The 25,723-nt window shown below is 37.2% G+C and overlaps 1 protein-coding gene and 1 long non-coding RNA gene across 2 annotated transcripts; one reads left to right on the forward strand and one right to left on the reverse strand.

The window, feature by feature from the left end:
* The first annotated feature begins 1,589 nt into the window (after window positions 1-1,589).
* Window positions 1,590-8,439, forward strand: LOC123887364. The gene is made up of 3 exons (XR_006801448.1): window positions 1,590-1,724; window positions 3,105-6,824; window positions 7,314-8,439. It is a non-coding gene; the product is annotated as an uncharacterized LOC123887364 (long non-coding RNA).
* A 461-nt stretch (window positions 8,440-8,900) lies between these two features.
* Window positions 8,901-9,662, reverse strand: LOC123884440 (secreted RxLR effector protein 161-like). Its single transcript, XM_045933537.1, has one exon. The coding sequence runs from the start codon at window positions 9,660-9,662 to the stop codon at window positions 8,901-8,903; it is 762 nt and encodes a 253-aa protein (XP_045789493.1).
* Between the last annotated feature and the right edge of the window lie 16,061 nt (window positions 9,663-25,723).

The raw sequence follows: 25,723 nt of genomic DNA on the forward strand, positions 1-25,723 counted from the left end.
TTTTACATTTATTACATTTTTTTTCTTTCCAATATATAATACTCCCTTTGTCCCTTAATATAAACATCCACTGAAATTTTTCACCCATATTAAGAAAAGTTGATAGCGTAATAAATATGTCATTTTTGGTATTACACTTATTAAATTGTCCTTTGTGAACAAATGTATTTATAATTGACTTTTCGTATTCCAATGCAAAGTAGAGTTATGTTTGGAAAAATAATAATAAATAGTATATCTAAGGAATTGAAAAAAAAAAACTTATATTTAGAGACAAGTTTTTGTAAAAGTAATTGTTGTGACTAGTGGTGCTCAAATCCAAACCAATCCAATTTAAACCGAAAACCGATAAAAAAAAAACCAAAACCGCAAAAAACCGAATAATTTTGGATATATTTGGACACCCTTTTGTAAAAACCGCTAGATCGGATCGAATTTTGGATTGATTTCTCAAAACCGATCCAAACCAAACCGCATACATATATTTTAATAATTATTTTTCTTGTAATTACTCGAAATCCACAATCACATGGTGCAAAAGAAAATATTAAAGTATTTATGTGTTGTTTATTTAAAAATCGAACAAAATTGAACCAACTGAATCGAAGTAAACGTCATAAAATTGAATTGGATTGGATCAGTTTTTTTTAGTCATCCAAAAATCGAACCAAAGTGCATGTTATTTTTTCATCGGATCGGATGACATTTTCTTTCATAACCAATACAAACTAAACCGCGAGCATTTTGTTAATGGCCCCATGGTTCTCAAATGAAGACCCAACCCAAATCAAGAAAAGGAGAAACTCTTCACTAGGCACAGCCACAACACATCAAATTTGGACACAACAAATAAAAATAGGACACATGTCATTTAAATTAAAATATATAAAAATTAAATGAATTATGAGTCATTTTCTCTGTCTCCTTCAGTCGGCTCTTCCCTCTCTCTTTGAAGGCAGCAAATTTGCTTGTTTCTCCCAAATCCACTTCTTCCATTGCCACTACTCAATGCTTGAATCTCAACAATTTGCGATGAATATTAAAATATTGCAAGAAAAATCATTAAAACAAAAAACATAGACAATAAGATCTAAGTTGTTGTCCACTAAATTTCAAAGGTTTGATTTAATTTACTTTCTGAAACTAAAGTTCTACAGATTCACTGCATCAATATTGACTACCACCCAAGTTTGAAAACCACAACAACTCAACAAGGACCACAACGAAACCCATAGTGCCTCCTCGACCAAGTCCCAAAAATTAACGTATGAGTATGGGTGAACAGTCCAAGGCAACAAGTCCAACATGAAGTTGACCCGCTTTCGTAAGTCCGGATAATGTTTTTTGAGGAACAAACGACACCAAGTCGACTGTCGCCCACATAGCAGTCTTTTGCAGCAGCAACTCCGATCAACTATGGCGGCAAGGTGGAGAAGAGGCTTGCCAGAATTGAAAGAGAGAGAGAAAGGGATTCACAATTCATTAAATTTTATATATTTTCATTTAAATGACATGTGTTCTATTTTTATTAGTTGTGCCCAAATTTGATGTGTTGTGGCTGTGCCTAGTGAAGAGTTTCTCCAAGAAAAGTAAAGGTGTGGTCAAAAGCTGACGGAATCATATAATCTCATTCATGCTGGGTGCGTGGTTTCATTCATCAACTTGAATTTCCTTTTCTTTTCAACAAACTCAATCACACCTCCAAACTCTCTCTACTTCTCTTGGTAAGTAGTTAGTTAGTTACTCAATCAATTCATCAATCGCTTTCTCTAACAGTCACAATAATAAGAATCTTTGGTTCTGGACTAGACCTAGTAGACACACCTTGTGATTTGTGAGACATACATGCAGTTAATGTTTTTAAGAATTTCATGGTCGTGATTGATATTTGTTTGCCATTCTTTTACGTCTTTCCCACTTCACTTTATCTTTTGTTTTAATGGGTATTTTGGTTGAGACTTTTTGGTTGCTACTCTTTTAAATAATGATATTGTGGATGAAATTTTAGTATTGAAGGTGTTGTGTATTAAATTAGTTTTTGAAGAAAAGCTTTAGTGTCGGCTTAGCTGACGTTAAGACAGATGCGGATGACTCAGCCTAAAAATAGTTTTCAATTCGCATTCTTTCACTTGAATATCACCACTTTGTTTTCCCTACCAAGACAACTAATTTCAATGTGCCACTTGCCCAACAGCGGTTTGCAATAGGTTTTAACACATTGATCTGCCGAAGTAGTTCGACCCTTCGTTTTTGCATTTGTTGGCCAAATAAGAAAAATCAGCTGTGGGCCTAAGCTTTGTCATTAAATTCAGCATTAGTTGATTTCAATTGTGTATCCATTTTTCACATGGATTTGTAACTGCTTGAACAAGGATCAACAGACACTGAATTGTATTCTGTTTTTTTTTTTAATGGTCAAGTAGTCTAATGGCTAGAATTCCACCTTTAAGGTGAATAATTGGAGTGTCCGGGGTTCGAACCCCGGATCCTGCATATAAAATGCGATGTCTCTATCTCATTGAATATTAGTTTGGAACTTGGAACATGGTACCTCTCATTTTTGCCATTATATAAAGGTTTACTTAGTTCTGCACGTTAATTCATGATTTCTTATATTGTTTTTCTATTGCTAGTTTTGTGATTTAATTTAATGTATTGCTTAGTTACCTGACTGTTTTTATAGATGTGCCGCCACTCCAGAGTAGTGTGATCTATTCGATGTGCTTGACTTAAAACAAATTCACTTGTTCAATTGTTATCTTGAGTGCGCCCCTTAAATTTTTACAAAGTCATGGATCGTGCTCTGTCATGGATTATTCACTATTTTTATAATTTGTCATTCAAATAAATAAGAGTATCTTTACTATACCATCATGAGCATTGAGCACTGTGTTATGATATGTATGAGCACCAATACCATGCTTGTATTTTGATATCTATCCACACTATCTTATTTTGCACTGATTCTGATAAATTGAAATATATGCTAGTTATGATTATTTTTCTCCATTTAATAAAATCTGAGTACCATGTTTTGTCACATTATGTGCCAGAAGCTATGTCAAAGTCTAATATATTATATTCTAATATATTATAGTTGGCAGGAATAATAAGGTTCTGTCTCGGGTCCATGTTACGTTGTAAGTTGTAACAAATAGCTGATATCAGACCCTTTGTTCAGAGAATGCTTAAATGTCTTTAGTAAGGAACCTGTGAGCGCAACTAAGATCCAGTAACGAGTTCAAGCAACTACTTTCTGTGTGAATGGGGTAGAATTTTTGAAGAACTAAAGGAACAAACTAAGATACTAAGATGGTGTTGCATGTCCATAAGTTGTATCAAAGTTGGGTTATGTTAATCAAGTTTCTGAATGATGCTTATTACAAAGCCTGCGGGTAAGCTTCAAACTCTAAATTCTAATTCAAAATGAACATTTTTGCATTGGATACTTTAGTTTCTGATATGGAAAGGTAAAGTGCATTTAGAAATGTCAAAGAAATAAAAATAGTGTGAGAGATAGCGAGTTAGGAGAGTGAAAGAGAGAAAAAAGGAGAGGATCCATGTCCATAATTCATCGTTAATTTTGAACTGAATTTGTAACCGAGTCAATTACGATTTTCTTACTTCAATCAAAACATGTGGGTGGGGGGGAGGGGGGGGTACATATATAGAGATAGGAAAGAGGGCTCAATAGGACTTCTCTATACTCCTTTTGTTACCTTTTGTATGAGTAGTACAACTTAGTGACTCATTTTGTACCCCAATTTATTAGATTCTTACCATTTTAGCTTCATGATATGTACGTTTAATTAAACACCAACTTTTGAAAGCTTTGGTTGTTTATTTCCCTTCAATTAAACCATTAATTACATTGATAAAACCATGTTTTAATCGATTAATTAGACAAATCAGATTAGAACTACAATTGATCAAGAATAGTGAATTGTAGGAGATTGATAAAATCATGAGTTAATCAACTAATTAGACAATCGATTAATTAAATAAATCAGATTAGAACTACAATTTATCAAGAATAGTGAATTGCAAGAGATTGATAAAATCATGAGTTAATCAACTAATTAGACAAATCAGTTATAAAGAAATTGACAAACCAAAAAAAGAGGTATTTTAGAATACCTCAAACTAATCAATGTTGAAATCACGGCAGTGTGCCAGTGTCGAACCCCAGTCTTTGGGGTGGGAGCAAACCAACCCAACCAACTGGACACCGGCGATGAATCAATCGTAAAAATTGTATATACATGTCTCATCTTTCATGTTTTGAGTAACTTATTTCCTTTTATTTCTCTAGTAGATTCTTTCCATTTTAGCTTGATGATATGTAAGTTTAATTAAACACCAAATTTCAAGCTTTGTTTGTTTATTTCCCTTCAATTAATCCATTAATTTGATTGATAAAACCATGTTTTAATCGATTAGACAAATCAGATTAGAACTACAATTGATCAAGAATAGTGAATTGTAGAGATTGATAAAATCATGAGTTAATCAACTAATTAGACAAATCAGTTAAAGAAATAGACAAACCAAAAAAAGAGGTATTTTAGAATACCTCAAACTAATCAAATGATGAAATCACAGTCGCGTGCCAGTGTCGAACCCCAGTCTTTGGGGTGGGGGGAGCAAACCAACCCAACCAACTAGACACCGGCGATATATCAATTGAAAAAATTGTATATACATGTCTCATCTTTCTCTTTCTGAGTTTGTCTTCTAAGAGTCTCTGACGGAGGCGCCAATGAGGAAGTTAGGTTGCCACAATTATTTATTTTTGTTTTTGCGTGGACAACTTTTCATCGAACTTAATTTCCTTTTATTTCTCTCGTTTTTTTGGACAGTTTCCTTTTATTTCTTTATCTAGTAGATCATTTCCAAGCTGACCGATCCTCTCCTGCCTTTTTTGTTTAGCTTTCCCTCCTTTTCTTAAATCCTTCTTCACTTACTCGATCAACAATTGGATTACTACCACCATTGGGCCTCACCTCCAAGAATTTGATCTCGCCCTCTTTACCGACGGCTTCAACCTCCATCTCAATCTCCTCACTTGCTCTAACCTAGTCTTTCTTAGGTAAAACTTCGTCTTCCATCCTCTTTTATTCATTTTTAATTTTTAGGATTGAATATATCTTTAGTCTTTATAAAGTGACTGAAAAGTATATAGAAAGTTAGAAACTAAACAAATCTCTGAGATATGATAGGATCTAAAAACATAATATGTTTAGTTAGGTTGATCAAATTTAATTGAAATATATGAGTTGATCCATGATGATAACATGACATTCATCTACTGTAATGTACAATGTACTTCAGTGTCTGTGGTTATATGACTTATATCTTGTTGCTGTTGCAAGATTCTTTGGGGATTTTCTTGTCATCATTGAAGGTATCTGAATAGCCTTTTCTCTAACTGCCCCATTCTCGAAACTCTAGAACTTTCCTTTAGACCTGGTTCTTTGGCCAAACTTCGGGTGCCAACTACCTCATCTAAAGCCTTGGCTTCTCTCTTTTCAACTCAAGTGTTCTGCTCGACATGCTTAAAAAATGTCCTGTGTTACAAACTCTTAGTGAGCTGCTTTTAGTGCCTATCATCTTGTTAGTGTGTAGTTTTGTTACTTTTCAATTGTTAGTTAGATGTTAGCTGTTAGCTATCACTATGACAATTAAGTTATAATTTCCATTTTTTGCAGTTGGCTATTAGTAGCAATTCTGCATATAGGTAGTGCATTGTACTCCAACAGATGATTGGACCTCTGTTCCAAGACAGAATTTCCTTATTTATGTGCTTAACTAGTGCCCCGGGGGCACTGTTTAGCATTTTCCTTTTTTTTTTTTGCTATTTAATTTTAGCTTCTAGCCCATACTTCTTACACTCTAAGGACAATGTCATTGGCGTTAGAACAAGATGCAATTTAATGATGACAATCTTCATCGGCCTACAACTGCTGGTCCTCTGTTTGAGATGGGATAGGTGTAATATATATCATGCTTTAGATCCACCCATAGCACAAAGTTTGCTTGCTTAGTATGTTAGTTTAATTAAGTAATCTCTGCTATTCAACTATTTATTAGCTTTTGTTCTAAGAGAATAATCACCAAATTCATGCGAATTTTGAATACAAAGTTCACTTAAATAGATGTTTCATTTCAAACTACTCTAGTTCTCGTGCTTTCCAACTAAAACATGAGATATATTGAGTGGTAAGTTTAATTGGTTGAAGGTAAGAAGGAATCAACGAAATGGTTTTCCTATGTCAAGTGTAAAAAAAATTCTTGTGTAGGATATGTGTGTGTGTATAAAATTAGAAGTTTTATCGCCATTTGAAAAAAAATTACAGAGTTTTTTCCTAAGGTCTCAATACATGTTTGTGACATTCCTAGATACAGGGTAATATGGATGGGGCTATCAAAGGTAGATAATTTAGAGCAATGGGGGTGTAGAGATTTATCGAGAAATAGGAATGTTAGATGGCTTTTATGGTTTTAACAACCATATGGCTTATTCAACTACTTGTACGGTTGAGTTGAGTTGCACTTGTATGCTGAGGTTGTGGTTTGAAGCATCATTGGCGGACTTTGCTATAAGTACGAAAAGACGAACGAATGCAGAAAATTCATGTCTTGCTAAGTGATGACTAGATTGCTAGAGTTTTTAATGTTTTGTATTGTTTTACTGTGAAACTAACTCTTGTGCAAATGTCTTAGCTAACTTGAGGTGCCTTCCACCTCCTTCTTTGGACGTGCTTCTGCTTCATACGCCCTATATAAAGATTGTGTCTAATGGAGTTATGAACTTACGAGTGTATGTATGTACTCTTTGTTAGTTGTTTTATAGTTTCTCTTGTTCTTTTCTAGACCTTTGGTCGGTCCCTTATTAATGCAAAAAGAAAAAAATCATCATGTTTCACTAATGACCCTTTGTGCTAAAGAAAATGTCATAGTTAGTTTAAACTGATTGTATCGGTTAATTAGCAATTGTGCTAGAGAAGTTGTAGATTGTAATAGTAGCTTCCATAGTTTGTAATAGATTGTTAGTGCAGGTTAACAATCTGACCAGATAAAAACTCAACACCCCCAAACATAAATTGTTACCTATTGTTAAGTGGCACCATTAGCTCTAATCTAGTATTAATAAGTTCATTAACTTTTAGTTAACCATCACAAAGTGTTTGTTGCTGAAACATATTTTGTATAGCTGTACAAATTCTTAAATTCCATTAACTGAGGTTAAATCGATTTGCTCAATACATTTCAATGTATAGACGATGTATCATATTCAATTTTGGTATCCGTAGGCAAGGTGTTTCCTAAATCCCTCAAATAAACATCTTCTGTCCACACCATGCTGAATTGAAAGGTAAATGTTACTAACTTGTGAAAGCTGTACAACCATATAAGTGAATTTGTTCTGATTGGAGCTTTTCTCTAATGACATGGCAATCCAACTCAATGGGCAGATAAATGGACGATTTACTGTTACAATAGATAGAGGTTGGTTGAAGAAACTTCACACGAAGGTCTTGAAAAATGTAGTGAAGCCATTGTATTTCATAGGTTAAAGAAGCTAAGGCCCTGTCTTATGCTGTCCTGAAGATCTCGGGGCCAATTTTCTCCTCGAATATGGTAAAGAATGCTTTCTAACTCCTTGGGTTTGGCATCGATTTCCAATCCTCAGTAGAAATGTTCTGCACAAATTCATCTGACATAAAATAAAAATGGAGATTTTCAAGATTCTCCAAGTGTGGGATGCCATTGGGTATCTTCTTCAGTCTTTCGATTCCTAAATGCAGCTTTTTCAGAGAAGGCAGTGCTCCTTTGTCAATAATAACTGTCATTGATTTGGATTTGATTTCATTGCCAACTAAGCTTAGAAGGCAGTGCTCCTTTGTCAATCTTGCTTTGATGTAATCTTTTACACTCACTTTTTTCATTTTGTAATATTTTTCCTTCATCAATATTATACACTTTTGAGCTATTTTCTCTCTTCTCCAATGGATGATGCCATGTTTCTTAACATGGTATCAGAGCAAATTTGGTATCCACCTTGAAGAAAATTTTCCGCTGCATTTTCTCGAGAAAATTTATTTTTCTCAACTTTCATTTTCTATCGCTCTTTCTTTTCTATTTTTCCTGAGAAATTCAATTCTCTAGTACTGTTAATTTTCCATCTGAGAAAATCACTTTTCTCATCTATCGGTTGCGAATTCCGTTTTCTTGATTTCAATTTTGATTCCGTTTTGCGAATTTCATGATTCCAATTCATGTTCTAGATCCGATTTCTTGATTTCTTTTCGATTTGATTCTTGTTCCGTGTTCGATTGCGATTTTGTTTTAATCGCAACTTTAATCTCTTCCTTTTTCCCCAAATTCTAGGGTTTGCGATTCCATTTGCAATCGCATTTCAGTTCACTGAATCACTCATTTCCGCTTTCTATATGTTTTTGGTTAGTTTAACGAGAACATCTAGATATCGATTTGGAATTTCTCGCTGGGAAAATTTCTGTTTATACTTGATACTGCTCCCAAGGTGTTTGTGAAAAGTTTTAGATTGAAGACAGAAAATGGAGGAGGGGCAACAACAGAAAATTAATGGAGGATGTTGAAGTAAAATTGTACTTCTCATTAATCACTAACAACAATACAAGCTTATATATAGGCAAAGTCCCAAACACACAAAACAGCTTTTGGCTTAGGCAAGGCAAGCCCATAGTCAGGCTAAGCACGCGCGCGCGCAGGCAAGCTGCTGCAGGCCAAGCTGCAGGCCAGCCTTGCTTGAGGCACAAGCTATCAACTAAAACACAATTACACATAATAATTGAATTCTACAACAATACAAGTGATCATCCTAACAATTGCTCCCCTAAATTGAACATCATTTCCAATCAATTTATCAACTCCAAAGTGCACAAGCCCAGCTCATCTCTATTTCTGCTGAAGTTGTCAAAACTCAATGGCTTGGTCATTATGTCTGCTACTTGCTCAAAGGATGAGCAGTGAACCAGCTGAATTATACCTTCCTTAGTCAAGTCTCTTAAGAAGTGGAATCTCACATCTATATACTTACTTCTTCCATGCATCACAGGATTTTTAGATAGCTTGATTGATGAGCTATTGTCACAGTAAATGGTGATGCAATTCCCTTTCCTTGCATCAATAGCAGTCAGAATTCTAGATAACCAAACTCCTTGACATGTACTACCAGCTGCAGCTATAAATTCAGCTTCAGTTGTAGATAATGTCACAATTGGTTGTTTCTTGGAAGACCATGACACAACCTTAGTGCCAATCATAAACACATAGCCAGATGTGCTTCTTCTGTCATCAATGTCACCAGCATAATCAGAATCAGACCACCCAACCAGCTCATCTCCTTTACCTCTTTCATACCACAAGCCACAGCTAGTTGTTCCCTTCAAGTATCTGAGTATTCTTTTCACAGCAGCCATATGAATTTCAGTTGGTCTTTCCATATATCTTGCCACTAAGCATACAGAAAAAGCTAGATCAGGTCTGGTTGCAAGCAAGTACATCAAGCACCCTACCATTTGCTTGTATAAAGTTGAATTGCTGGCTTGTCCTGTCTCACCTTTCCGAAACTTGCTACCAGGCACAATTGGATTGTTCACACTATTACAATCACTCATCCCAAATCTCTGCAAGATTTCAACTGCATAATTTCTTTCCTAAATCTGTCATTGCAAAATTTCTTTCCATGGAACTCTTGAACTCAGCAAACAATTTCTCATCATTGCCTGTGAAGATCAAGTCATCAACATACAAACTCACTACTATAATTCTTCCATCTGTTTCACTCTTGACAAATAGGGTATGCTCATGAGGACATTTTTCAAATCCTTCATGATTAAAGTAAGCTTCTATCTTGATGTACCAAGCTCTAGGTGCTTGTTTCAATCCATACAAAGACTTCTTCAGTCTGTACACCAGTTGCTTATTTTCCTTTTGATACCCTAGAGGCTGATCTACATACACTTCCTCATTGAGTTCTCCATGCAGAAAAGCACTCTTCACATCAAGCTGAAACACATACCAGTTTTTCAAAGCAGCTATAGCAAGAATAGTTCTGATAGTGTCCCACCTTGCAACAGGTGCAAACACTTCATTGTAGTCAATGCCTTGCTGCTGAGAATAGCCTTTTGCAACCAACCTTGCTTTATATTTTTCAATCTTGCCCTGTTCATTGTACTTGGTCTTGTATATCCATTTCACTCCAATCTTCTTTACACCAGCTGGTAATTCAGTCAATTCCCAAGTATCATTGCTTTCAATAGCTGAAATTTCATCATCCATTGCTTTTCTCCAAATATCATGCTTGCAGGCCTCTTCATAAGAAATGGGATCAGTGCTAGGAGTGAAAATAGCAAGATTGTGCATCTCAGCATCATCTGTAACAAAATCATCAAGGTATCCTGGTCTTTTTGAAACTCTTTTATCCAAGGGAGGGTTATCTTCTTCATCACTACTCTCTGAATCTGGTACAATTTGATCACTCACATCATTGTGTTCTCCTTGATCATTATTATCCCCATTCAAGAGTTCATTGTGATCATCATAACCTTCATTCCCTTCTTCACTGTGTTTGCTTGTTGAACAAGCATCTGTGTCAGGGATTACTTCTCTTCCCTTAATTGCTTCAACTTCCTTACTTTCCCAATTCCATTGTTTTGTCTCATCAAATCTTACATCTTTGCTCACAACTATCTTTCTTTTCAAAGGATCATATAGCTTATAGGCCTTGGATTCATCACTTATGCCTAAGTGAATGCAGACAATGCTTTTGTCATCAAGCTTTTTCCTCAGATTATCTGGTACATGAACATAGGCAATGGAACCAAAAACTTTAAAGTGACTTACTGAGGGTTTGATTCCACTCCAAGCCTCTTCTGGTGTAACATCTTTTACTGCAAAAGTAGGGCATCTATTGAGTATGTGGACTGACCAGTTGACTGCTTCAGGCCAAAAATTCTTTGGTACATTCTTTTCTGACAACATGCATCTCACCATATTCATAATAGTCCTATTCTTCCTCTCGGAAACACCATTCTGTTGAGGTGTATAGGCAGCTGTAAGTTGTCTTCTGATCCCTTGAACATCACAATATTCATTAAATGCAGTAGATGTATACTCACCACCTCTGTCAGTTCTCAAGCATTGTATCTTGAGTTTAGTCTCATTCTCCACCATAACCTTGAACTTCTGAAAGGCAATGAATGCTTCAGACTTTTCACTCAAGAAGTAGATCATCAATAAAGGTGATGAAGTATCTTTTCTTGCCATTAGATTCAGGATTGATAGGGCCACAGATATCAGAGTGTACTAGCTGCAATTTCTCACTAGCTCTCCAGAGTGTTTTCTTTGGCATGGATTCTCTCTGTTGCTTTCCCTTCATGCAGCTGTCACACTTTTGATCTGGTTCCTTCACATATGGTAGGCCTTGTACCATTTTCTTCTGGGCCAAGATGTTGATTCCTTTGAAACTTAAGTGTCCATATCTTTGATGCCAAAGCTGAGCATCATTGGATTGGGTTGCTTTGTAACAATTTGGAATCAACACTGGTGCTTTGATTATGTACATTCTATTCATTGACATGTGAGTGAACATAATCAATCCCTTTTCTTCATGGTACACCTTGCAAGTGTCATTCTTGAACACTATTGTGAGATTTTTCTGTTGCAGTTGACCTATGCTCAACAAATTGTTCTTCAAGCCAGGGAGATAGTACACATTTGTGAGAATTTGAACATACCCTGCAATGTACAACTTCAAATTCCCTTTTCCAACTACAGCCATTTTGGAATCATCTCCTAATTTCACTGAATCTTTAAAACTATCATCATAGTCAAACAGCCAATCCTTATTTCCTACCATATGATTACTACATCCTGAATCTAGAAACCAAATTTCATACTTACTTTCATATACCCCACATTTTACTCTTCTACCTCAATTTACATCAAAAGGTATACTGATACCAATTGTTGAACTAAAACTGTACTTCTCATTAATCACTAACAACAATACAAGCCTATATATAGGCAAAGTCCCAAACACACAAAACAGTTTTTGGCTTAGGCAAGGCAAGCCCATAGTCAGGCTAAGCACGCGCGCGCGCAGGCAAGCTGCTGCAGGCCAAGCTGCAGGCCAGCCTTGCTTGAGGCCCAAGCTGTTGGGTTTTTGTATGTTGGCTACATTTTGCAAAAACATCTTTTAGCCAAGTGTTGAGACATATGTGCGTACACCAAGTGTTGAGACAAATGTAACAACACTTGTATGTCTGATTGTTCGCGCCAGCTAGCGTTTTTATTTTCTACTCAATCTTTCGAAGATTTGATTGAAGAATTGTTTCGTGGTTTCTTACTCAACAAGGCGCATGTGATCAATGTGTTTCAGAAGGCAGCTGAACCCTAGTTCTATTTTCTAAAGGAATAAAATAACTTTTAGAAAATATAATATTTGTTTCAAAAATATATCTTGTGAAGATTGCTGCAGAAAATATAAAAGATTTATTTCAAATAAATCTTTGTGCTTCCAGAAGATTAGAAGATTTAATTTTAAAATATATTTACAACAAATATATTTATGGGAGGAATATTTGATGCAAAGAAAGATTTGGTAAAAATATATATTTTGCATCTAGAAGATTTCTTGGAGCTGGATCATTGTGAAAAGCCCACGAGGCTCTGCTATTTAAAGGATGCTGCTAACCCTATTTTATTCACCGAAACTTGAAGCTAAAATAGAATATCAAAGATGTAGTCTTTTAAGGGTTTCGTGTCTTTAAGCCACTCTCTAGGAGAGTTGGTGTAAAGTGAACCACTCGGGTTGTGAGATGGTCACTATGTCCTCACTCAGAAACCTATAGGTAATGAGTTGAGTATTGTAATTGGAGGAAGCTTTTAAGCAACTCCAAATTGTGAACTTAGTCGTTGGCTAGGTGGTGATGTTATTGAAGTGTGTCTTCATCTTTGTCAAGGAGAGTGTCTCCATTCTGTTGTTATTGAAATCCTTACTGGTTGTAAGGTTGAGGGGAGTGAGACGGGGTCTCATATCTAGGAGTTCCTAGGTAGAAGTTGCATTGGGTAGGGATTAAGTGAGGAGTTGTAAACGGGGGAGTTTAGCTCTGAATTAATACTGCTGATAGTGAATTTCCTCCTGGATTGATATCCCCCAGATTAGGCTGTTAGGCTGAACTGGGTTAACAATTATGTGTGTCGTTTATGCTTTTCAGTATATATTTTTAATGCTCTGTTTTATTGTTCTTCTCTGATAAGACAAGTGTTACGACAAGTGTCTGAACATCGTGGACAACACTTGTCTACTGTGTACCAGAATTTCACAAGCTATCAACTAAAACACAATTACACATAACAATTGAACTCTACAACAATACAAGTGATCATCCTAACAGAGGAGGGGCAACAACAGAAAATTAATGAGAAACAAAAGCCAGGAAGAAGAAGAATAACAGCAACACTGTACTTTCTTCACCACTATTTTTCTCCACCACCTCCAAACAAACTATCACAACCACCATCATCTTCACTCCATCAAAACCACCATTCCCAAATCAAAATACCCAAACCAAACCAAATCAAAAGCAAAAAAGAGAAAACAAAACAACCATAACAAAGAGATAGAAAAAATCAGTAGCAAAAATGTAACATAGAGAGTTGCAAACCACCACAACCTTCAACAAATCATCTCCATTCTATCGTACAAAAGCCGCCGGTAAATGTTACCGTACAAAACGTGACACTTTGTGGCGGTTAAAACCGCCAGTACGGGTTCATGAAAAAACAAAATATAACCTATCACTTTATTTCTACTCTAGCTCTACGACAATGAAGAGTTATTCTTATAATTCTCCAATTGTTCTCTCTCACGAGTCACAGTCTTAGACAAACAATTCATCTTTGTTCTCTCTTCACTTCTTTAAGACTTTAACCAAATCATATTCTCTCTTGTTTCTAACCCATTCTATTTTGAGTTTTCTAATACTACAATAAAATGAACTGGGAAGGAAGAAATCAAACAACTTCCTTTATTCAAATCTAATCTACTCTAATCTACTCTTATTCTCTATTTCTTTTTAAAAAACTTGTCTAACCCACCTCAAGACCACCGCCTCTTTCAATTGTCGGATTTCATCACACATACACACACAACACAACCCATCTCCTCATCACTTGGATTTCATTTAGTCTCATCAGATCTGCTCCTTCAATTGGCTCTCAACAGAATTTTTTATTTTATTTTATTTAGTAATTACAATTATTAATTGATTAAAGGGGGCAGAATAAAAATAAAAATAAAATAAAGAAAAGAAAGAAAGGTAGTACACGAATAGTGGCAGACCCAACATCACATTACTGGCACACTGCACAATACTAGTACACGTGAATAAAATAGATATACCTAGTGACGGTTTAAACTACCTGAAAAATTAAAGAACAACTGTACACCATTTTTTGGCGGTTTATGTAACACCCAACCCCTTAACGCGTATTTATTAAATATAAATAAATAAAACACTTAAGAAAATCTAGGCGTCACATGTTAATAATACAAACCACGGCATAATTAATATCATGTTAGCACAGCGGAATTAAAAGCGAATAATTATCATAATGTATATCATACAATGATCACAATTGTTCACACAATAACCCTAGGCTCTAGGCCATACCAACAAAGGTTATTATGTTTACAACAAAAGATAGGAGTAGCAAAGTTAAATGTATGCCATCACGGGCTTAATACAATTCAAACGAATAACCCGACCCGGTAATACCTAATCAGAGCAATACTATACAACCCATCAAAAGATATATAACATATATCTAAGGAGTAGTCTACGCTAACTCCTCACCAAAAGCGCACTACCACAAGCACGAACAGCCCTCTAACTCTGATCGGGATCCTCAACCTGAGAACCTGAACCTCCAACGGTCCAGCACATAACACAAAACATGAGAGTTAGATCACATAATCAAAATACAAGTGTAAGTAAATCGATACTTAAACACTACTTCCATAACATAAGCATGCCTCACAAGTATACATATACATATACATATACATATATTCACATCTATAATCCAATTAGCAGTTCTCAAAACACATAATCGAATACCAACTATCAAGTATCAGTTATCAAATATCACAAGTAGTCAAACGTGTGTCACATATCATTTATCATAAAATGCACACATAGCCTAATGCAACTCTAATGCTTCAACTTCATGAATGTCACCCTAGACATTTCTAATGCATGTGGTACCATCTTCTTTATTAGAGTATCTCACCTGTAATATCCTTCTTTATCGGATAAATATAATCCGATATACTTCTTTATTGGAATATCCAATATCCTATTTAATTCATGAATGCATGTATATGTTTCATGAATCCACTCACAATTAATAGCATTAAGCTTCTTCCTTTACAATGTGGAATAATATCCAACATTCTTCATTATTAGAATAAACAATTATCCTAATATTCTTCATTAATCACTTCCTTTATCATATCTCATCATCATACAATTAATCATAGCTAAAAGCACCTAATTGTATGTTAGAATACCACAATTACATGTTATAAGTGCATAATTCCACTAAGTAAAACATCAGCAAAATAATCCTGTCACAGAGCTGTTCGCTATAGCGAGCAGGTAGCGAACAGACACAGAGCCAAAATCCAATTAGCGAGCAGGTAGCGAGCAACTGGCGAGCAGGTAGCGAGCAACTGACGAACATGTTCGCTATAGCGAGCAGGTAGCGAACGGAAACAGAGCCAACACCTCAACTGGCGAGCTGTTAGCGAGCTGTTAGCGAGCGTGTTCGCTGTAGCGAGCAGGTAGCGAACCACACCAGAAGAACATCTGTTCTTGAGTTTCATAAAATGATTTTCCACTCAAAATCACCCAAAATCCCAGTTTTCATGTTATAAATCCCAAAATAGTTTGTATTCACACATAACAAACATAGATAAACACAAAAGGACGGTCCATTTCTCAGATCTACCTCAAAAACATCGAAAAAGTAAAGATTGACACTTTTTCATCAAAACTCTCAAGAACACAAAGTTCTTGAGTTTAATCCATTAGAAAACTCGTTTTAACCATTATTTCCGTTCATTAATCATGTTACAAGCATGTTAAACATATCAAGAACCTTAGGAACGATTTTCATCAAGAAAATCCATTCCAATCTAAAACGAAAATGGGGTGGAGGAAGTTCGGGTGAGGAGAAATCGACATTCTCCCCTTCCTCGGATCACCCACGATTAAGGAATCTACTCTCATACCTGGATTCGAAGAAAACTCGACGAAGATCTCGGACCTCTAGCTTTTCTTCTTGCCCTAGCTCCACAAACTCTCCTCTCTTCTCTCAAGAACACAAAACTATGAGTAAATGAAATGTTCTCTCCCTTGCTTCATGGCCATAAGGGCGCCACACACACACCTCACAAGGCCCATTGGGCCTCAAGCCCAATTGGCTTGGCCCAATAACACGATAACTCTCACTTTCGCTTAATAACTAAAGTACTCGACAAATAACTCTAGTTATTAACTTAATTAAAATGCCACGTTAAATAAAATATTTTAACACATTAAAATTAATAATTTGAAAATTGGGTCGTTACAACTCTACCCTCCTTAAAGAATTTTCGCCCTCGAAAATTACCTGAAAATAATTCTGGATACGAACTCATCATCTTGCTCTCCAATTCCCAAGTTGCATTCTCACCAGCGGGTCCTCCCCATACCACCTTCACCGAGGCGATATCTTTGTTTCTCAACCTCTTCACTTCTCTACCTTCAATCCTCAAAGGCACAGTCTCGACCGTTAAGTCATCCCTCACTTGAACATCATCTGACTCAATCACATGTGACGGGTCTCTAACATATTTCCTCAATTGTGACACGTGAAACACATCGTGCAAATTTGCCAATGATGGCGGCAAAGCAATCCTATACGCCACTTTCCCCACTCTTTTTAAAATCTGATAAGGACCAATAAACTTCGACGTCAACTTCCTCGACTTCAAAGCACGTCCAATTCCGGTAGTCGATGTAACTCTTAAGAAAACATGATCACCCTCTTGAAATTCAATGTCTTTCCTCCTCTTGTCGTGATAACTCTTCTGACGACTCTGAGACGCTTTCATCTTCTCTCGAATCATTCTATTCTTTTCCGTAGTCTCTTGCACAATCTCCGGACCAAGAATCACACTCTCTCCGGATTCAAACCAACAAAGCGGTGTTCTACACCTCCTTCCATACAAAGCTTCAAAAGGTGTCATTCCAATACTCGAATGAAAACTATTGTTGTACGTGAACTCGATCAACGGCAAACACGAATCCCAACTTACTCCTTGCTCCAAAACACAAGCTCTCAACAAATCTTCCAAAGATTGTATTGTCCTTTCCGATTGGCCATCCGTTTGAGGATGATAAGCCGAACTCAACCTCAACTTAGTCCCTAAAGCCTCTTGTAAACTTTCCCAAAATCTCGAAGTAAACCTCGGATCTCGATCCGAAACAATACTCGACGGAATACCATGCAACTTCACAATTTGCTCCACATAGATCTCGGCCAACTTAGGCACCAAGGTACCTTTCTTAATAGCAATAAAATGCGCACACTTCGTCAAACGGTCTACTACCACCCAAATCACTTCATAACCTTTAGTAGTCTTGGGTAAACCTCCCACAAAATCCATCGCAATACTATCCCACTTCCATTCCGGGATAAACAAAGGTTGCAACAAACCAGACGATTTCTGATGTTCAATCTTCGACTTCTGACACACTAGGCAAGCATAAACAAACTCAGAAATTTGCCTCTTCATTCCTGGCCACCAAAATAACTTCTTCAAATCTTGATACATCTTGGTTACCCTAGGATGAATACTCATTCCACTCCTATGACCTTCTTCCAAAATCATCTTCTTCATTTCGGGCACATCGGGCACGCACACTCTTCCATGAAATCTCACAACTCCATTCTCGTCAACTTTGAAATTAGCTTCTTTTCCTTCCTCAACTACTATTGCCAACTTCTCCATTAACTTCTTATCCGTCTTTTGACATTCTTTGATATTCTCCAGAAAAGGATTCGTCAACTTCAACATTCCCAATTTAACACTCTTAGGAGTCACTTCACACACTAGACTCAAGTCTCGAAATTCTTCAATCAACTCTAACTCTTTCACCATTAGTGATGACATGTGCAACGATTTCCTACTCAACGCATCGGCCACCACATTAGCTTTTCCGGGGTGATAACTCAAATCAAAGTCATAATCCTTCAAAAATTCGAGCCATCTTCTTTGTCTCATATTCAACTCCTTCTGATCGAATAGATACTTCAAACTCTTGTGATCACTAAAGACTTCGAACTTAGATCCATACAAGTAATGCCTCTATACCTTCAATGAAAACACAACTGCGGCTAACTCAAGATCGTGTGTCGGATAATTCCTCTCATGAACCTTCAGTTGTCTCGACGCATACGCTACCACTTGACCTTTTTGCATAAGCACACCTCCTAGTCCCATCTTCAAAGCATCACAATACACGACGAAAGATTCCTTAGCATCCGGTAAAATCAACACAGGCGCGGTAGTCAACCTCTTCTTAAGCTCTTGAAAACTTTCTTCACACTTCACATCCCAAACAAACGCTTGATCCTTCCGAGTCAACTGCGTCAAAGGCAAAGCCAACTTCGAAAATCCCTCAATGAATCTTCTATAATAACCAGCCAATCCAAGAAAACTTCTTATCTCAGAAATAGACTCCGGCGTTCCCCATTGCAATACGGCATCAACTTTCGCTGGGTCAACCGCTATTCCTCCACTTGAAATCACATGACTAAGAAAACTTACTTCTTTCAACCAAAATTCACACTTCGACAATTTGGCATACAACTTCTTCTCCTTCAAAACTTGTAAAACAATCCACAAATGCTCCTTATGTTCCTCTTCGGACTTTGAGTAAACTAAAATATCATCGATGAATACCACAACAAACTTGTCCAAGAATGAATGAAAAATCCTATTCATGTACTCCATAAAAACACCAGGTGCATTGGTCACACCGAAAGGCATCACCGAATATTCATAATGACCATACCTCGTCCTAAAAGCAGTCTTTGGTATATCTTCCGTTTTCACTCTAATCTGATGGTATCCAGATCTCAAATCAATCTTACTAAATACGCAAGCTCCAACCAATTGATCCATTAAATCATCTATCCTCGGAAGTGGATACTTATTCTTGATCGTCACTTTGTTCAACTGTCGGTAGTCAATACACAACCTCATACTCCCTTCTTTCTTCTTAACCAACAACACAGGTGCACCCCACGGTGATACACTCGGTCGAATAAACTTCTTCTCAAGTAGTTCCTCTAGTTGCTTCTTCAACTCATTCAATTCTGACGCTGACATTCGATACGGTGCCATAGATATCGGACTAGTACCAGGTACCAAATCGATCGTAAACTCTACTTCACTTTTCGGCGGTACATCTGACACGTCTTCCGGAAATACATCGGGAAATTCACAAACAACCGGTAACTCTTCCACCTTAACTTCACCTTCCATCTTCAAGGATGCAAACAACGCATACACCTCTACAGGTTCCTTCAACGATTCTACTACTTCCTTCTTACTCATCAAATGCAAACTCTCCTCCAGTTTAGGAAACACAACAGTCTTCTCGCAACAATTGATATGGACTCGATTAAATATCAACCAGTTCATACCAAAGATAACATCTATTCCACTAAGTTGGATACACACTAGGTCCATTCCAAAGTGTCTACCAAACACGGTTACGGGACAGTCACGACATACGAGACGGGTAGTTACAGAACCATTAGCAGGAGTTTCTATTTCCATACGACCAGACATTTCAGACACAGGTATACTAAGACGCTTCATGCAATCAACGGATATAAAAGAATGTGTTGCTCCCGTATCAATAATCGCAATTAAAGGAGTGTTATAGATGAAACACGTACCTCTAATGAGATTATCCCCTTGATCCGCATCGTCTCCACTCAAAGCAAACACCTTTCCCATAGTCTTCTTCGGCTTCTTGCACATAGGACTCTTGTGACCCTCTTCACCACAATTGAAGCAAGTCACCTTCACTTGACAAACATCCGACTTGTGTCCTAGCCTCTCACAGTTGAAACACTTGTCCACTTTCTTTGGGCACTCATAAGACTTATGACCCAACTCACCACACTTGTAGCATTGTCCACCACCTCTCTTCTTTCCACCACTAGACTCAACAACCTTCTTCCCCTTGTCACCATAAGGCTTCCCACGGTCTTGACCTTTTCCTCTCTTGTCACTCATGGCCTTGTAGTAATTAGTCTTGGCCTTTCCATCATCATCACAGATACGACACTTATCCACCAAAGTTGCAAAGTCTCGGATTTGAGAAATCCGATAAGATGCTTGATGTCCGGGCGCAACCCACTTTCAAACTTGACACATTTGTCATTCTCAGCTTCCACGGTGTTGTAGTGTGGACTAAACGCACACAACTCTTCAAACTTCACGGAATACTCTGCCACAGACATGTTTCCTTGCTTGAGCTCCATGAACTCCACCACTTTCTTGTTCCTAATATCAGCCGGAAAGTACTTCCTCAAGAACTCTCCCTTGAACATCTCCCAAGTGATTACCACACCACCAACTCCCATCCTCAGCTTAGCATTCTTCCACCACTTGTTAGCTTCTTCACGAAGTACATAAGTACCCAAGGTCAACTTACTCTCCTCGGTACACCTCATAGCCTCAAAGACAATCTCAACTTCCTCTATCCACTTGACAGCAGCCTCCGGAGCATAGCCTCCAGTGAAAAGCTTCGGATTATGCTTCATAAACCTCTCTAACCTCATCTCATCTTCCCTCCCGGGTTGATGATCTCTAGCCACGATGTTGGTCAAAGTAGCTATCGCATCTGCCATCTGATTGTTAGCCCTAGCCGCCATGATCCTGAACAACCAACCAATCCAAGAACAGACTTAGAAAGATAATATCAACAGTGTTATCTCTACACAAGTTGAATATATGGGCAACTATTCCTAATTGGTTCCACATGAACCGACCTTGCTCTGATACCACTATTGTAACACCCAACCCCTTAACGCGTATTTATTAAATATAAATAAATAAAACACTTAAGAAAATCTAGGCGTCACATGTTAATAATACAAACCACGGCATAATTAATATCATGCTAGCACAGCGGAATTAAAAGCGAATAATTATCATAATGTATATCATACAATGATCACAATTGTTCACACAATAACCCTAGGCTCTAGGCCATATCAACAAAGGTTATTATGTTTACAACAAAAGATAGGATTAGCAAAGTTAAATGTATGCCATCACGGGCTTAATACAATTCAAACGAATAACCCGACCCGGTAATACCTAATCAGAGCAATACTATACAACCCATCAAAAGATATATAACATATATCTAAGGAGTAGTCTACGCTAACTCCTCACCAAAAGCGCACTACCACGAGCACGAACAGCCCTCTAACTCTGATCGGGATCCTCAACCTGAGAACCTGAACCCCCAACAGTCCAGCACATAACACAAAACATGAGAGTTAGATCACATAATCAAAATACAAGTGTAAGTAAATCGATACTTAAACACTACTTCCATAACATAAGCATGCCTCACAAGTATACATATACATATACATACACATATACATATACATATATTCACATCTATAATCCAATTAGCAGTTCTCAAAACACATAATCGAATACCAACTATCAAGTATCAGTTATCAAATATCACAAGTAGTCAAACGTGTGTCACATATCATTTATCATAAAATGCACACATAGCCTAATGCAACTCTAATGCTTCAACTTCATGAATGTCACCCTAGACATTTCTAATGCATGTGGTACCATCTTCTTTATTAGAGTATCTCACCTCTAATATCATTCTTTATCGGATAAATATAATCCGATATACTTCTTTATTGGAATATCCAATATCCTATTTAATTCATGAATGCATGTATATGTTTCATGAATCCACTCACAATTAATAGCATTAAGCTTCTTCCTTTACAATGTGGAATAATATCCAACATTCTTCATTATTAGAATAAACAATTATCCTAATATTCTTCATTAATCACTTCCTTTATCATATCTCATCATCATACAATTAATCATAGCTAAAAGCACCTAATTGTATGTTAGAATACCACAATTACATGTTATAAGTGCATAATTCCACTAAGTAAAACATCAGCAAAATAATCCTGTCACAGAGCTGTTCGCTATAGCGAGCAGGTAGCGAACAGACACAGAGCCAAAATCCAATTAGCGAGCAGGTAGCGAGCAACTGGCGAGCATGTTCGCTATAGCGAGCAGGTAGCGAGCAGCTGGCGAACATGTTCGCTATAGCGAGCAGGTAGCGAACGGAAACAGAGCCAACACCTCAACTGGCGAGCTGTTAGCGAGCTGTTAGCGAGCGTGTTCGCTGTAGCGAGCAGGTAGCGAACCACACCAGAAGAACATCTGTTCTTGAGTTTCAGAAAATGATTTTCCACTCAAAATCACCCAAAATCCCAGTTTTCATGTTATAAATCCCAAAATAGTTTGTATTCACACATAACAAACATAGATAAACACAAAAGGACGGTCCATTTCTCAGATCTACCTCAGAAACATCGAAAAAGTAAAGATTGACACTTTTTCATCAAAACTCTCAAGAACACAAAGTTCTTGAGTTTAATCCATTAGAAAACTCGTTTTAACCATTATTTCCGTTCATTAATCATGTTACAAGCATGTTAAACATATCAAGAACCTTAGGAACGATTTTCATCAAGAAAATCCATTCCAATCTAAAACGAAAATGGGGTGGAGGAAGTTCGGGTGAGGAGAAATCGACATTCTCCCCTTCCTCGGATCACCCACGATTAAGGAATCTACTCTCATACCTGGATTCGAAGAAAACTCGACGAAGATCTCGGACCTCTAGCTTTTCTTCTTGCCCTAGCTCCACAAACTCTCCTCTCTTCTCTCAAGAACACAAAACTATGAGTAAATGAAATGTTCTCTCCCTTGCTTCATGGCCATAAGGGCGCCACACACACACCTCACAAGGCCCATTGGGCCTCAAGCCCAATTGGCTTGGCCCAATAACACGATAACTCTCACTATCGCTTAATAACTAAAGTACTCGACAAATAACTCTAGTTATTAACTTAATTAAAATGCCACGTTAAATAAAATATTTTAACACATTAAAATTAATAATTTGAAAATTGGGTCGTTACAGTTTAGGCCGCTAATAAATTTACTAACGAGCATTTTATTGGCGGATTTTGGCCGCCAGTAAATTGATGTTTTTTGGCGGTTTTAGACACTTTGAGAGAGTTTTTGGCCCTCAATAAATCATGTTATTTTGTAGTGGTAAATTGACTTGGACACTCATTAAAGAAGATAATTTCATTCTCTAAGGAGCATCCTAAATTTGCCAACGCATCTGCACACATATTTGCTTCTATATAGGAATGGTTGATTTTAACATCCTACTCCATCTCCGACAATCTTTTAATGCTCTTTAACAAAAAAATTCTCATAACACTAGAAGATGCACCATCCTTAATAACTTTCACCACTGATGTAGAATCAATATCAAACTCCACGGCTCTAAAACTCAATCTCCATGTAAGGCGCAGTCCTTCCAATACACCCCTAAGTTCTGCCGTAAACGCATTACAAATACCAATATGTTTTGCAAATCCACCAAGCCAAACACCTCTACTATATCTTATGATACCTCCACATCCTGTAGTGGCCATTCCTGTAACACCCTAACCCATACTACCCTTAAAAACGTAATTTTAAAAACTTTTCAACAAGTGTAAAGGCAGAGTGCCACGCGGTAATTAAAACACAAGCATACACACAGAGCATCATGAAATTTAACATGAAAAGCAACAGCGGATTCCAATCAAACCAAGCATGCATATATATACATATATATATATACATAAGCCATATTCATCCCTAAGGATGTCACTTATACAAGAACTAGCATACCAAAAAGGTAACACCGATATACGATGAAATCCAAGCGTAAACCCCGACTCGATGTTACATTACCAGAGCATTCACTATTTACAAACCCTAGTCAAAAGCTAGTACTAAGAGGAGTAATCTATGCTAAGTCTCCTCACCAAAAGGTACTTCAACACCACGCTAGAACAGCAGTCTAAACGTCGGCACAATCCTCAGCCTGAATATCTGAACCCCCAAAGGTCCAGCAAATAACACAAAGCAGAGAGTTAGAAAACATAATCGCATATCATACGAGCATAAGAAAGGTCTTGCACTTTCGAACTACATCGAACATATTCTAACTCACGCCAAAACATTACACTAAACAATTATCAATTAATAAGGTTCAACACAATGCAACCAGATAATGTCACTTACCATTTATCAAATATATGCGCATTTACCCTAAGGTATCTAATGCCAATTAATTCACTGTCATGCCATCCCTAGACATAACTAAATGCATGTGGTACCAAGATGTCTCACCAACGGTGGACCAAGAACAGTTTTATATCATGCTGGATATGTCGGAACTTACCGAACCATCTTATCTCCCTTGGATAAGCCAAAACAGTTTTATATCCTGTTGGATAGCAGCTCTGGACTCATGGATTCATCTAATCCGATCCTCGGCTTCATTATGGACACATAATCCATTTTCGTTATTGGAACCCAAGTTTCCAATGTTCACATACAATCATGAATGCATGATTACTTTTAAACACATCAAATACATGACGCTATCTAGCTCGAAGCTATTCATTCACTGATGCGGAAACACAATTCCAACATCTAACACATTAGGATAACACAATATCCTATCACTCAATTCATAATTATTCACATGATAATTATCTGCATACTCATTTTTATACACACAAGGTTTCATTTACACTTATGTCATAAAACATACATCATCCTCTCATCATTGCAAATTAATGCTAAAACATATACATTGCTCACTTTAAGCTACAACTTATTGCATACACGTTTATCATTCATATAACGATTAACAATAAGCATTAACAGTATCAACATGTATCAACAATCATGTAAGGATACTCTTAAACCATGTTACAAGTGCCTAACCACACTTACAAACATCAACAAGAATTGCTGTCACAGAGGCCTTCGCTAAGCGAAGCCTTAGCGAGACATGGCGAACCACACCAGGGAATCACCTGCTCATGGCGAGCATTGGCGAGCTTCAACGAACCATTCGCTGAGCGAAGGCTTAGCGAGCCTACGCGAACCTCACCCGGAAGTCACCTGCTCATGGCGAGCATTGGCGAGCTTCAGCGAACCTGTTCGCTACAGCGAACTCCTGGTCGCTTAGCGAACCACACCAGAACAGAATATCTGTTCTTGAGTTATCTAAGGCGGTTTAACCTCAAATCAACTCAAAAATTCATCCAAACATGTTATAAATTCATATAAACAGCCATTCCAAACATATATGGTATCAAGGAACATTAATCATCCCTTCCAAACATCCAAATACCTCTAACAATCAAAATCATGGCAATTTCTTGGGTTTTAAGTAACTTTCAC

The sequence above is a fragment of the Trifolium pratense genome, linkage group LG5 (genome assembly GCF_020283565.1).
Source record: "Trifolium pratense cultivar HEN17-A07 linkage group LG5, ARS_RC_1.1, whole genome shotgun sequence".
Lineage (NCBI taxonomy): Eukaryota > Viridiplantae > Streptophyta > Magnoliopsida > Fabales > Fabaceae > Trifolium > Trifolium pratense.

Coding starts and splice junctions, on each gene's coding strand:
- LOC123884440 (XM_045933537.1), bottom strand. CDS start 9,662: ATGAGTGATTGTAATAGTGTGAACAATCCAATTGTGCCTGGTAGCAAG.